We start from the raw sequence: 14182 nt of genomic DNA on the forward strand, positions 1-14182 counted from the left end.
AACAAAGGAGGGGGGAGGACCGAACTCCAGGGGGCGCTGAGAAGCCCATCAGAGCCGGAAAAGAACCGGGAAAGACGTTTTGCCTCGTTGCTCGCCGTAAACGTTTCCGGAAGTGCCCGCGGACCAAGTGCGCGCGATGTGGGCGCTGCGGACCCCGCCGTTGCTGAGGTTTCCCAAGCATGTTGGCTGTTGGGCTCGCGGGACGGTGTCCGCAGGACCCAGCACGGGCCAAAAGGCGAAGCCGGACTCCAAATATCGTGAAACGATCTTATTGCCCCAAAGCGATTTCCCCAGCCAGTTGCCTGGCCGGCTGCAGCCCGAAACTGAATTGGAGATACAGCAGGTAGAGGAAGAAAATGAATTAGGGGGAAGAGATGCTGGAAAGTCACCGCCGAGATAGTCCTGGGATTAAAATTTAGCACGAGTTGAACCGAGAGGTGCATCTTTCGTAACTTGTGACGCTTCTCTGTGGGGAAACCTTTGCAACCCGCAGAACAGGGGATGCGCTGAAAAGATGCTTTGGCTGGCTTTGCCTTTCTCTCCTCGCTGTCGCCTAGGTAGCTAGGTTGCTGTTAGTTACGTTTCAAAACACCCATCTCAGAATTTAGTCGGGCCCTGCAGAAAGGAAAAAGATTCCCTAAGTAGCTTCGTGGTTCTGCAGCTTCCTAGACTTTTCTCAGACCAAGCTCCTTATATGTCAGCCGTTGGTAAATAATTGGAGAAGGCTAAGTTTAACTGGGTGCCAAACTCTGCTGGTCCTCCCTTAGGCATGAAAGCTGCCTGGGTTACTTTGAGCCATTCACTGTCTCTGGTCTCAATCCATCCCATGCCAAAGAGTTGTGGTGGTGGGAAAAAGAGGAAGCAGCAGCATTGTACACTGCATGGACTCTACAAAATAAAGGCACCTTATACGACTGATAATACACATAAATCCAATCTGGGCCGCAGTTTATTTGCTATCTAACCATACTTCAAGAAACTGAAGCCCAATTTTAGGGTTGCCATATATGGGCTGCAAAAATTTTAACCATCGTTAGAGAACAGTAAAATATATACTGCGAGTTTCAATTTGTTACTGTCATTTTGCAGCCCTGATGTGGTAGCCCAATTCATTAAGGAGATTCCATTCTAATTTAAATATATGTGTAACAGTTTGGTCACTTTCCCCTCCAAGCAATGTAAATTGTACAGCTACGCTATAGACTTATATGTTTGGAACACTCGAATATAGTAGAACACTCTAACTCAGAGGCTTCCAGATACATTGACAGAGCATACTAAAGATGATGGGAATTCTTTGGGGAGACTAAATTAGATTAAATATATTGTCATCTTCAAAAATAATTCATTATCTAAGGTGTATAATATTAATTCTAGTTTATTATTCTTCAGAAATGTAGCTTTTCAGAACTGTATTCTTGGCAAAGACAAAGGAAAACAAAGCAAGATTTTTGTCTTCATGATGGACCACCTTATGCCAATGGAGACCCACATGTTGGTCATGCTTTGAATAAAGTGAGTATTTTCCTAAATTAATTGATATATGTATTTGTTTAAGCAATGTATAAAGCCATCTAACTCATAGTAGTGACGCTGAATTAAAACCAAAATTAAAACCATCATAACCATATAATCCTAAATATATAGTCCTATAATCCTATAGTCATTATAGTAACTAGAACTAATTCAAGACTAATGGAGTTGATAAATGCTGCATAGAAATTTTAGCTGTATGCACAATGAGTCATAGATGTTACAGAGAACGTAAATGGAAGTATCCTGGTGAAAATAGTATTTAGCCATCAGACATGTATTAATGTGGATTTTTTGCCATGTTGAAATGTAATTTGAAGAAAACCCAAGTTTGGCTTGAACTTTAGCTTTGCTAAAAGTTGGAGCCTATCCAAAGACATAACATTCTTTGCTTTTATGGATTTTATGGATATCTTATAAGTTATTTGTGTGGTAGGTGTCTGTAATTTTACTTAAGCATTGTTAATTATCTATTAGAAGATAACTTTTGGAATAGAAATCGTACAAAACAATTTGTTAGGGTATAGGTTGCTGGATCTAACTGTAGTATAAATACTGTAGAAGTTAAGAAAATTATAAAGCAAGATGAAAGTATGAATTTTAATAATTATTTCTCTCTCCTCTCCTTTCAGATTTTAAAAGACATCACAAATCGATTCTATGTCATGAATGGCTATAAAGTGCACTATGTTCCTGGATGGGATTGCCATGGGTTACCCATTGAGTTGAAAGCATTATCAGAATGTGGAGAAACAAAACATCTTACACCAATGGAAATCAGAAAGAAAGGTATCTTTCCTTTGATAAACACTTTTAGAGAGATCTGTGAATGTTATTCCATGACAACATGTTTTGGAGAACAGCAATATTGTTCCACTTTCAAATAAAGATGCCTTCTAAGATGAGATATATAATTTAAAACACCAATAGGCAAAGAGTGACCTTCAAATGATGTTGAAGAACCACTCCCAGTATGCATTACCATTGACCATAATGGATGAAGCTACTGAAAGTTGATTTTCAGTGACAATTGAGAAGTTACAGGCTGCCTACCTACTTTTTAAAAACCTCTTAATATTTTATATTTATATTACTATCCATAAGGTAAGAAAACATGGACAAATTGGGAGCTTAAAGATAGTCGAAGGAAGAATTGCAAATGTAACAATAATATACTGATTAAGTTGCCAGTTAGTTTTACTCTGAATAGAAAAAGCTGCCATCATCTATATGTATTTCTTAATATATGTAAGACATAATACAATTTAAAATACACTGCTCTGTTTGTTTAAAAGTCAGAGTTCAATCTAATAGGACTTTAGATACAATTTTGTTTCTCACCCTCTTAAACTAATATTTAGTAGGTTGGTTTTAATCCTAGATGTTTATTAATGAAAAGAATTATATGACTGCCTACCTTAATCAGGTCTGCCTATTTTAAATAGCAAGAAAATCAGTAATAATAAAATATAACGTCAACCAGTCAAAGAAAAAACCTGCTCCTTAATCATCCGCCTTACCAAGTGCCTTGGTAAAATGCCAGATCTTGATGGGCTTCCAGAAGGTTAAAAGATGGCCTGCTGAATCCCTAGGGAGAGGGTAGGAGCAACCACAGAAAAGGCATGCTTCCAAGATGCCACTAAGTGGTAGATTTTTAGGGAAAGGATCTGAATTATGCCTGTACTATCCAATCTAATGAAAATTCTTAGGGAGAAATGGTCCTGCAAATAACCTGGATCCTTGCCATGTAGGGCTAGAAAGGTGATAACCACCACCTTGAATTTTGCCCAGAAGGAAATGAAGCCAAAGTAGCTCATGCAATAGAGATGTAATATGGATACCCAATTTGGTGTGTGCTGCTGCAATCTGGACCAGTTATAACTTCGAAATAGTCTTCAAGGGCATCCCCATTTAAAATGCAGTAGAGTAATCCAAATAGAAAATGACTAAGGCATGAGTGACTGAGAGCAAGGCCTCCCGGTCCAGGAAAGGGCGCAAAAACCACCTAGCCACAGCTGCCACCTAGTCATCAAGCGGGAGCCATGAATCTAGAAGGACCTTCAAATTGTGCACCAGTTCACTCCAGAGGAGTGAAACCCCATCCCAGCATAAAGATGACAAAGGTGTACAGAATACACACTCGTGAGATTTGGTCCAGCACTTTTGCCACTTTCTCAAGCAGAAATGAGGAAAAACCCCAAGTTCCCTTGAAAACTGCAATGAGTCCATTAGGTGCCTGAAGCATGTCTATCAAATAAACCCCACTCCCTTCAGTGAGGGACAGCAGCTGAGAACCCCAAGACGAAGAGGGCAGGACATGTTGTTAATGAACTCCCAAATCCAGATCACAACACCACTGTTATGAGCCGAACACCAGATTCCCGTGTCAGTTGAACTATGACTAACTTAAATGGGCCCATGGCCACCATGGTGACCATGAACTTCTGCTATCCAAGTCCCAGAGACAGTAAGTTGAAATCCCCCAGAACCATAAGCCCGAGGACATTTATACCAGTTCAGATACCAAGTCCAGTAGCACAGAGAGGAATGCAGCTACATTGCAGGAAGAAGGCAATAGCAACAATCCCCATTGTTTCCTCTGGCTCAGCTTCAGAAAGAAGGCCTCACATCCAAAGATGTCCAGGGCAGGCCCTGTGGAGGTCACCAGAGACTCATAAATAACAACTGCCACATCCCCAGCTCTGCCCCAGAGTCTCAGTTGAGGTCACACTCAAAATCCTGGAGAGCACATTTCATACAGGGAAAACCCCACTCTGTGCCCAACCAAGTCTCAGCAATACAAGCCAGATTGGCTCTCCCATACATAACTAGATGTCATGGATGAGGTGAGTTTTACTGCAGATTGTTCTGGCATTAAGCAGCTGCTGCCAGAGACCGAGCACAGAGGGACAAAACACAGTACAAGTATTAGATGTTTTCTTGAATAAAATGAGATATGTAGGATAAACTAAATGTTCTAGTTCTTCTAGGATTCAATAAAAGATTATTTATTATATTTATAATTACGCTAAGTAGAAAAATAATGATATGAAATATATTTGTAGAGCCAATTTGGTATAGCATTAAGGCAGCTAGCTAGAAACTAGGAGCCTGAGTTCTAGTCCTTCCTTAGGCATCTGAGTGACCTTGAATCAGTCACTCTCTCTCAACCCTAGGAAGTAGGCAACGGCAAACCACTTCCCAAAAACCTTACCAAGAAAACTGTGGGAATTTGTCACGAAGTTAAGTTCAACTGCTATATCTGTCTATCTAAAATAACGAAAGAAAAATAATTGGCTTCTGATTATTATTTAGTTTATAATTGTTTTCAGCTTCACGTAACATTAGTGAATTCATATTAAAAATGACTATTCCTTCTTCAGCCAAAGCATTTGCAGAAAAGGTAATTAAAAAACAGAAATCAGCATTTATGCGCTGGGGCATAATGGCAGATTGGGAGAACTGCTACTACACATTTGATCCAAAGTATGAAGCAAAACAGTTGAGTGTTTTCCACCAAATGTATGAAAAGGTAGGTTAATATATGGTCAAGGAATATTTACATTACATATAAGCAGTGGTGGGTTTCAAAAATTGTTCGAACCTACTCTGTGGGTGTGGCCTCCTTTGTGGAGTGGCTTGCCACTCATGTGACTGGATGGGAGTGGCTTGCTGCCCATGTGACCGAATATGAAATTATGAATTAGTACTTAGGTCGGTCCAAGTAGCTATTCAGAAACTCTGGCATTGAAGCATGCAAGTCTTAAAGCTGTCAAGTTACAAGATCCTTGCCAGTGGTGGGTTTCAAAAAATTTTGGAATCTCTTCTGTAGGTGTGGCCTACTTTCCGGGTCCACTGGTGGAACCTCTTCTAACCAGTTCAGTAGATTTGACGAACCGGTTCTACCGAATAGGTGCGAACTGGTAGGAACCCACCTCTGCATATAAAGCTAAATAGATTTTAATTTCTTAATTTTCTTTTTATTTCCTAGGGTTTTGTTTATCAAGACTATAAGCCAGTGTTTTGGTCTCCTTCAACAAAGTAAGATATTGTCATACTTTTTACCCTTATCTTTGGGGATGGAAGAGCTTTGCACTAAAATACAATTCATGCTGATTCTTCATGCAGTACAGCTTTGGCTGAAGCAGAACTTGAATACAACCAGCAACATACTAGTCAAGCTGTTTATATCAGATTTCCCTTGCTGAAAACCCCTCCCAAAATAGCCTCTGCAGTAGGTATGTTTTATTTATGTTCTAAATTCATTTTGTTTAAATGTGTTTCTAATGTACTTAAGATAACTTGTGCTAAATTTGATTCTACCACTAGATGGATTACCTGCAGTGAGTTTGATAGTATGGACCACCCAGCCCTGGACTATTGTAGCCAATCAAGCTGTCTGTTTTATGCCAAATCTGGAGTACGTATTTATTTACTTTATCACTAGGGCATAGTGTTCTTGAGAGCTATGTGTTATTTTGCTGAAGATCACATGGAATTGAGGTATCTTACATGTGGGTGTTTTAAAGTAAATATTATATTTGAGATTACCATGATATCTATGTTTTTTCCCATTTCTTGCCCTTTCCTTTATTTTTACAGGTAATATAAATCTTCCAGTTTTCTTTTTACTTTATAGCCCTTTATTTATTCTTATATGTCCAGCTAAAGAAAATATGATTTTATGCTGCATGTGTAAACCATGCCTAGTCTCCAATAATTTTTTCTCTATGGTCAATAGAAGAAAGATACAATGTATGGAATAAGCATTTGTTGCATGTTTGAAATGGATTAAAAGATGCAAAATATAATGTACCCTGAAAATAAGACCTCCCTGAATAATAAGCCCAATTGGGCTTTTGAGTGCATGTGCTAAAATAAGCCTTCCCCCAAAAATAAGCCCTCCTCAAAAATATTGCAGCAGCCATGAGGTGACCACACTCACTACCTCCGGCACCTCAAAAATAATAAGACCTCCCCGAAAATAAGGCAAGTACTTATTTTGGGGGTCAAAAGAAAATAAGATCTTGTCTTATTTTCGGGGGAACACAGTAAAAAAATAATTAAATGTAAGTTGCGAAATTAGATTAGGGATTTCTTCTTTGTGATCACAGTTGTCATGAGGAACTCTGAAAATTCATTGATATAACATTCCCATTTCCATGAGAAACATTTTTGTGTCAGCACCAATATTAATAATGAAATGGAAGCGTTCAATATTAAGTTTTGGGTATCTTTCCAATGCTTTCATGTTTTTAATACAACATTATGTAGTGCTAATGTAACTACTCAAAATCTGAAAGATCTAAATGTATTTGTAGGTATTCCGTTGTGAAGTGTTCCAGTACTGGGGAGCATTTTATAGTTGCTGCAGATAGAGTTCAGTCTATAGCTGCTGTTTTGGATACGCAGTTTGATGTGATTTCAACATTTAAAGGTAAAAATGCATTGCAATAAAACCATTAATTTTGAATGAATGATACAATAATAGAGAAAAATGAAAGTTAATTTGTTCCTCGCAGGGGAGTTTAAAGTGGCAAGTTTGTGGCATTCAAGAATTGTGCACATTATTTTTTTCGTACGGTTTTGACAACAATACTACATTGGAACTTTTACTAGGAAAAAGGTCGTTACCAATTTCCAGTGGCCAACATCAATCTTACATGTATTCATGCTACCAACAATGGATGATGTTGCTGTTGTGTTTTATTGCAGTTGCTTCTGAGTCTTTATTCCTTTAGTTAAATTGACATTAGGAACATCTTGACTTTCACAAGAGTTGAAATAGCTGGGAGATTATATTTTTGTAGCTTGAATGAGCTCTTTAATATTGCAGTTCAAGATAATCATCAATCTTTTAAAAGTGTGTGTGAGAGTGAAATTTATTTTGAGAGATCTTTTAATAGAACTGCAGAACTGCAGAACTGCATTAGAATTTATATTGTTTTAATACAGTCATATGATTGAAAAACATTCTTAATTAAGCAAATTTGGTTTTTATTTTTTAATATGCTTATAATGGAAACCGTTTTTAGATATATATTTTTTGCAAAATGGTAGGGCCAAAATCATGCATTATTATTATGGCACAATTGCAGAAGTATACAATTCTTAGTTATCTCTAAAACATTGTATCTATTCCATGTAGCGGATTTTTTTTAATCTTGGATCACATTGGTACACTACCTATCAGAGACGCTAGTAGCAAATATTCTCGTTTCTATTCTATTCATTGTTCCTATGCAACAACGTTATTTTCTGAAGCCACAGAACAGACAGAATATGGCAAAAGAGACCGTTTCTAGGTTGGCAAAGCAGTGAGACAAGACTGTATACTCGCCCTTTATTTATTCAAACTATATGTTGAATATATATTAAGAAAAGCTGGATCAGAAGTTCTGAGAAAAATTATTGTTGTTGATTATGCAGTCAGCCAAATGTTAGACTGGATTTGGCATTTTTATTCACCTACTGAATCTTGGAATAGACACATGTTGTTTGATGACATTAAACGTATCATGGCAGGATATATTTCAGGTAAAACTGCTTTTTGCAATAGACTGATAAAGATTTAGTCAGTGATGATGGTGTTCCACTGGTAATCCAGATGTTGTTAGTTATTTAAAATAGTAATTGGTTTTTGCTATTATCATTCATTTGATTTGTAATCATGCCCATTCTAAATAACTAATAATGTGAATTAGTGAATATAGCTATCTGCATCAGAATACTTTAAAATACAATATGCAATTTCAGTGTGAGAGTCTTATTAGTTGTGTAATTGTTAAAATTTTATTTCCCCCACTAGTAGGCAGAAAATGGCAGATAGTGAACAGTTTTAATTCTGCTGTTTTCAGGTACAGATTTGGAAAGTGGAATTTGTTCCCATCCAACAATTCCTGGAAGGCAGTCTCCTCTTTTGCCTGCAAACCATGTGACCATATCAAAAGGAACAGGATTAGTGCATACAGCTCCAGCTCATGGTATGGAAGATTACAGTGTAGCTTCTCATCATCAACTGCCCATGGTACTGTGGTCTTATTTTGCTTTGTTTTTAATCTATGTTTTTCCTGCTCACACCAAAACTATCATGTATCAAAGCCTTTCAAGTTGAAAAGGATGAGTGGAAACCTTTTAAAATCATTGTGTAGCTACCTGAAGTATAGCTAAAAAGTGAGAAAGAAGGTATAGTAGTAGACTTTAAATCACATCCTACAAGGCTTTTCTGTTGCCTACTCATCCCCTGTCTTTTATGTATAATGCCAGGCCTGAAGGTTGGAGAACATCCTGAAAGTCATTGATATGCACTTTGTGCACACTGAGAATTGTTGCAGTGTTCCATAAAGTTTAAATCTGGGTTCTTTTAAGCAGATTTGTAATTATATAGTGAGACTTCCCTTATCTTACTTTCCCTGCAACTTTCCAAATCTGCTACAACTCTTTAGAATAGATTTCAGAACTATGAATAAGGGAGGGAGAATCACTGCTTCCAGATGAATCCATTCCATTGGTAGCGAGGTATAGTCAAATGCAAATTATGGGAACCAAGGCTATTTTCTAAGATAAATATTATGAATTTTAAACGAAATAAGAAAATGGTTTTCATTTGCTTTTGGCTTTAAAATTTTATTTCCTCTTAAAATGGGTAACTACTTGCCAAAACTAATGCCGCTGCAATCATTAAAATATTTCTTGTTACTTCTGAAGATGAAAATGTTCTGGCTTACTTTGTAGGGAAAAAAATATAACCTCAGTAGTTTAGGGATAGTTAGTCTAATCACATCTTTGTGAAATTATATTTGCTGACAAATTTGAGAACTTTTTTTTTTTAACAAAGGTTTAAACAATTTTTCTTATCCAGGACTGTCTGGTAGATGAAGATGGACTTTTCACAGAAGCTGCAGGTTCAGAGCTCCAAAAGAAAGCTGTTCTTGGAGAAGGAAATGAGACTGGTTTGTATTGTATTTTGTACTATAATTTGGGCAGGGGAAAAATAGTGATCTATTTTCTTAAACCAGAGATAGGCAATTTCTTTTCTTTTCTTTTTTTGGCTGCCCTCAGTTATGCATAAGCCATGAAAATCTTTATATAAATTACATACACTTGCATACACACACACACAGTGTATATCAGTATTAGTCAACTTTAAACCAAAACTACATGGGGCTGCCATTACTATTTTCACAATGCCTGTCTTTTTCTCTACCGAGTAGACTTCCAGGGGATGAACAGAAACTTTTGTCAGAGGTCTGAATTGACTGCCCACAAAAGATTTCTGAATTAAAGCTGAAAATAAGTCATATATTTTTACTCTTCCATAGTCATTGAGATGCTTCAAGCAGCAAAGAATTTATTGAAAGAAGAGAAATATGTACACAGCTATCCCTATGACTGGAGGACTAAAAAACCTGTGATTATTCGGGCCAGCAAACAGTGGTTCATTAATACAGAGAATCTCAAGACTGCTGCTCAGGTATATAATGTGTTTCTGATAGAAATGGACCTCTGTCGCTTTCATTACACTTTATGATACATTATTGTTTTTTTATAATTCAATTTATATCATCCATGATATGCATCGTATCTACTGAGTAACTTCAGATTGGGCCACTAAAATTTATACTGTACTTTTTTCCTCCTTTTTTTCTGTTGAGCAAAATTGGATAACTCTATCTCAAGAAACCTGCTAAAATTCTGGCCTCACCCACTCACATCATGTTATTACATTACTATCCACAATCTCTAGAGCTCTCTGAGTCTCAGTTGTTAAAAAATAAAGAAAAAGTATAGTCTCCAACTGGTAGAAGACACTTAACTTCTAGCTTAAATGATCAACTATATGAATCTTGTTTCTGCACACCAGTAGGTGGGGTGCTGACTTTGGGGCTGTATGCGTTCAAATGAAAGCATGATATCTGTCTGCCTTTCATGTAAAAGAATTTATAGAGAACTGACAGATTAAAAATCACACGACAATAAGAAGCACTTATGAAGAATTAAATGGTGTTGGGCTTCTTATTATTTTAGCAACACTTGTGGACATTGGTTGAATTATTACATGCATAATATTTGAAATATTTTGAAACTGTTCATTTGATTATCAACTTACCATCAAGATTGGTATACTTTTCACCATTTTTATTTTACTATAACAATCTACTAAAGAACAGTGATCCCTCTTCTTCCCTTAGCATCTAACCTTTGGTATTTCCCTCATATCATTTGTGTCTTTTTCAGGAAGCATTAAAGAAAGTAAAAACTGTCCCAGCCTCAGGAATGAACAGAATGCTAGAAATGTTGGAAAGACGGACCTATTGGTGCATATCAAGGCAGAGGTGCTGGGGTGTCCCCATTCCAGTTTTTTACCATAAGTCAACAGGGGAGCCTTTAATAAACAAGTAAGTATCTCATCAACCTATTTTGGGGGAAGGGGAAGGGAGGGAAAGATAATAGTTGTTGCAGAAATACTGTTTTCATTTTTCAACAGAGCAATAATTTGCCAAGTAAATAATGCAGTGTTGCACCATTTTTAGCATCTGCTGTTGTTCCAGGCATAGAGTTGCTTTGGTATGGCTATGAGATGAGTTGATAGAGCAGCTTTGGTATGGGTATGGCATTTGCAGCTCCTATTCATACGTAACCAAAAAATTATTTCCAAACCCCACCCCACCTCAAGTTGCCTCAATATATATTTGGAATCAGTGAGTGTTTTCACTCAGAGGTTAATATGGAATGTAATCCATTCCAGAGCTGGTATGGGATATAATGCTTTCTGGGTTCTAAGTTCATTATTAAAACAAGTGAGGAAGCTTTTGTGATACAGCAATTTGTACACACATTTTTATATATCCCAGTGAGGACAAAGTAGTGGTGTTTCAAAACAAGTAATTGGTGTGGGTGTAAGAAACTAGCTAGCCGAAAATACATTACAGTGAGTAGAAAAAGTACTTTTGTCTTCGTAAGATTGCACAGGTGCCAATCCTTTTCACTGGAGACACACACATACACACACAAATCCAACCCGAGAGATAAAGGATTGTTATTATTTCTCAACTGGACAAAAGTTCTCCAAGTGCAGTATTTTATTTATATGAATAGAATAATGCTATTACTCATAACGGGTGCAAATAGAGAGATGTGCTTGGGACACTATTGAAAATTATGTTAAACCTGATGGACCCATAAATACATATTGACAAGCAAACCTAAATGTTTTGTGACATTCCCTCTAGTGTTCTCTTTTTTATATGTACTAAAAGTATGTCATAGGGAACACGGTGGCCTACCAGTTAAGGCGCTGAGCTTGTTGACCAAAAGGTTGGGGGTTCAAAATCCAAATACTATATGAAAGGATGAGCTCCCATTTTTGCCCCAACTCCTGCAAATATACCGGTACCAATTTGAAGTCAGGCAAATGCAAGTGGATAAATAGATAACACTTTGGTGGGAAGATAACAATGTAACAAGATAACAAGAGCCAAGGTGGCGCAGTGGTTAAATGCAGCACTGCAGGCTACTGCTAGATCAGCAGGTCAGCGGTTCAAATCTCACCGGCTCAGGGTTGACTCAGCCTTCCATCCTTCCGAGGTGGGTAAAATGAGGACCCAGATTGTTGGGGGCAATATGCTGACTCTCTGTAAAACCGCTTAGAGAGGTCTGAAAGGCCTATGAAGCGGTATATAAGTCTACTGCTATTGCTATTGCTATTGTTCCATGTGCCCCAGTCATGACTGCCACATGACCTCGGAAGCAACTTCGGACAATGCTAGCTAGCTCCCTTGCTAAGAAACAGAGATGAGCACTGTCACCTAGAGTTGGAGATGACCGGACAGGGGAAACCTTTACCTTTTTAAGAGTGTGTCATATTGATTGCATAAGTCTGTGATGTAGCAAAAGGCCTGCTCACTTTCTGCTCACTATGACTAATCTTGCAGCAACTGTTGGTAATGTTGAGAATAGGACAGGAGAGGTACGTAATGCATACTTCATGAGGCTGCTTTTGTTAAGTAAAGGAGGCCCAGTGTTTCTTTTTATATCAGAAATGGAGCTGCTAAACCAGTGTTTTGCTCTGTGATGTAAATCCTCTTTTCTCAAGCAGTGGGTCCAGTTTTGGCCTAACTCTTAATCTCCACTCAAGTTGATTAACATTCTAGGAATCCATTTATTTCTTTTTAATGCTTGATCATAGTAAAAATAATTTTCTACTTTTATTTATAAACCATATCGAGGGTTTCTTGAAATCCAGAACAATAGTGCCCTCTGTTGGTGAGTTTACAACTGCAGTATTGGTGTTGCAAGGAGAAATACATTTAATAGTAATTTTAAATGAAAGAAGGGATACAATAATGTATTAGCATCCCTTTGCATTCCTCCCAAGTGAGTGAGTCTCCTAAAATTTGCCATCAGAGGCCCCTTTTTGAACTTTGGGAAAGAAGATTAAGCAACAAAATGTGTATATTTAGTCTTGCAGGAGCTTAAGCCATTCTTCGTATTATCCATGCCCTGAAACACTCACAAAAGAATTCTGACCGTACCACAGTTGAAATATGTCTGTTGAGATGCTATTCAAAATATGGTAGATCTCCAGATCCAACACAAGTTGCAAACTCAAAAGACTCATTTTTACTGTTTTACAGTAAAAATTTACAGTAAAAATTACTGTTTTAGAGAATCTATGTCATGTGACTCCTTCAGTATGTGATTGTTCTGGAAAAGCTGTGTATATTACATATACCATTGCTGTCTTTTTTCAGAGAGAACTATAGATAGAAGCAAATGTAGTTCAAAAACAGTAAAGGGTAGGTTGGGGAGGTGAAAAATAAAAGAGGAATGGACCGATGGAATGCAGTGAGAAGAGGAACCAACTATGGTATGGATTTCTTTGTTATGCAAAGAACAAGGTGCTCTATACATTGGAATCAGAAGAAATGTTAATACCGGTAGAGAGACTGTGATGGGCCAGGATGCAGTATATATGCTTCTGGGTTTAAAAAAGTGTGTGTGTGTGTGTGTATTAATGAGTTACTTTGTAGTGAAAATATGTCAAGTTGTTTTTTTTTTTTTTTTTACTTTTTCTTCTCATCAGAGTAGTGCTGCTACCAAACTGCAGGCTTGTGTAGGTGTAATCTTATATGTAACATGTGCCATTAATCTGAAATGAAGCTTCAGACAATTAAAACTTGGGACAAAATACCTGCCAGAAAAGCAGCTTTTTTCCCTATGGCAAACCAATGTTACCTCACAGTATTGAAAAACCACAAAAATGAAGGCTATGATATTTATATCACAGGGCTCTTGGCTTGGAATGGTAATGGGAAACACAATTCTCATTGTAGATTTATTTACGTTTATATATCGATTTCTAAAATGCTTCCTAAAATAACCCCTAGGTAATATACATTATTAAAGAGGACAACATGTAAGACATAATTCCATTTAATGAAACAATACCAGTAAAAAACATCCAGAGGGTAAATGTTAACCATCCCTGCAGTAACCCTTGATCAGTATTGAATGAAATAAAAGTTCTAGAGAAAGGAGCTTTTAAAATCTATTGGAAGATGGGGTGGGGGGAAGAGAACAATGAAGTTTTTAGGATTCTTAGAAATTCTAGTTCATTCTAGTTGTTCAAATCTGGTATTTGATCATT

At 37.3% G+C, this 14182-nt stretch overlaps 1 protein-coding gene across 1 annotated transcript in view; it reads left to right on the forward strand.

Annotated features, from left to right (window-relative positions):
• Positions 1-89: 89 nt before the first annotated feature.
• The window catches only part of IARS2 (isoleucyl-tRNA synthetase 2, mitochondrial), a 36459-nt gene continuing 22366 nt past the window's right edge, over positions 90-14182 (forward strand). The window contains exons 1-12 of the mRNA XM_087717812.1: positions 90-343; positions 1393-1515; positions 2166-2322; positions 4917-5065; positions 5525-5574; positions 5662-5771; positions 5863-5953; positions 6855-6970; positions 8391-8560; positions 9395-9485; positions 9855-10006; positions 10771-10931. Of these exons, the coding sequence (XP_087573938.1) occupies positions 137-343; positions 1393-1515; positions 2166-2322; positions 4917-5065; positions 5525-5574; positions 5662-5771; positions 5863-5953; positions 6855-6970; positions 8391-8560; positions 9395-9485; positions 9855-10006; positions 10771-10931 (1577 nt within the window). The 5' untranslated portion in view covers positions 90-136. The remainder of the gene's footprint in view (positions 344-1392; positions 1516-2165; positions 2323-4916; positions 5066-5524; positions 5575-5661; positions 5772-5862; positions 5954-6854; positions 6971-8390; positions 8561-9394; positions 9486-9854; positions 10007-10770; positions 10932-14182) is intronic.

The sequence above is a fragment of the Thamnophis sirtalis genome, unplaced genomic scaffold (assembly GCF_051295495.1).
Source record: "Thamnophis sirtalis isolate CommonGarterSnake01/CBP01778 unplaced genomic scaffold, rThaSir2_p1.2 scaffold_6, whole genome shotgun sequence".
NCBI lineage: Eukaryota > Metazoa > Chordata > Lepidosauria > Squamata > Natricidae > Thamnophis > Thamnophis sirtalis.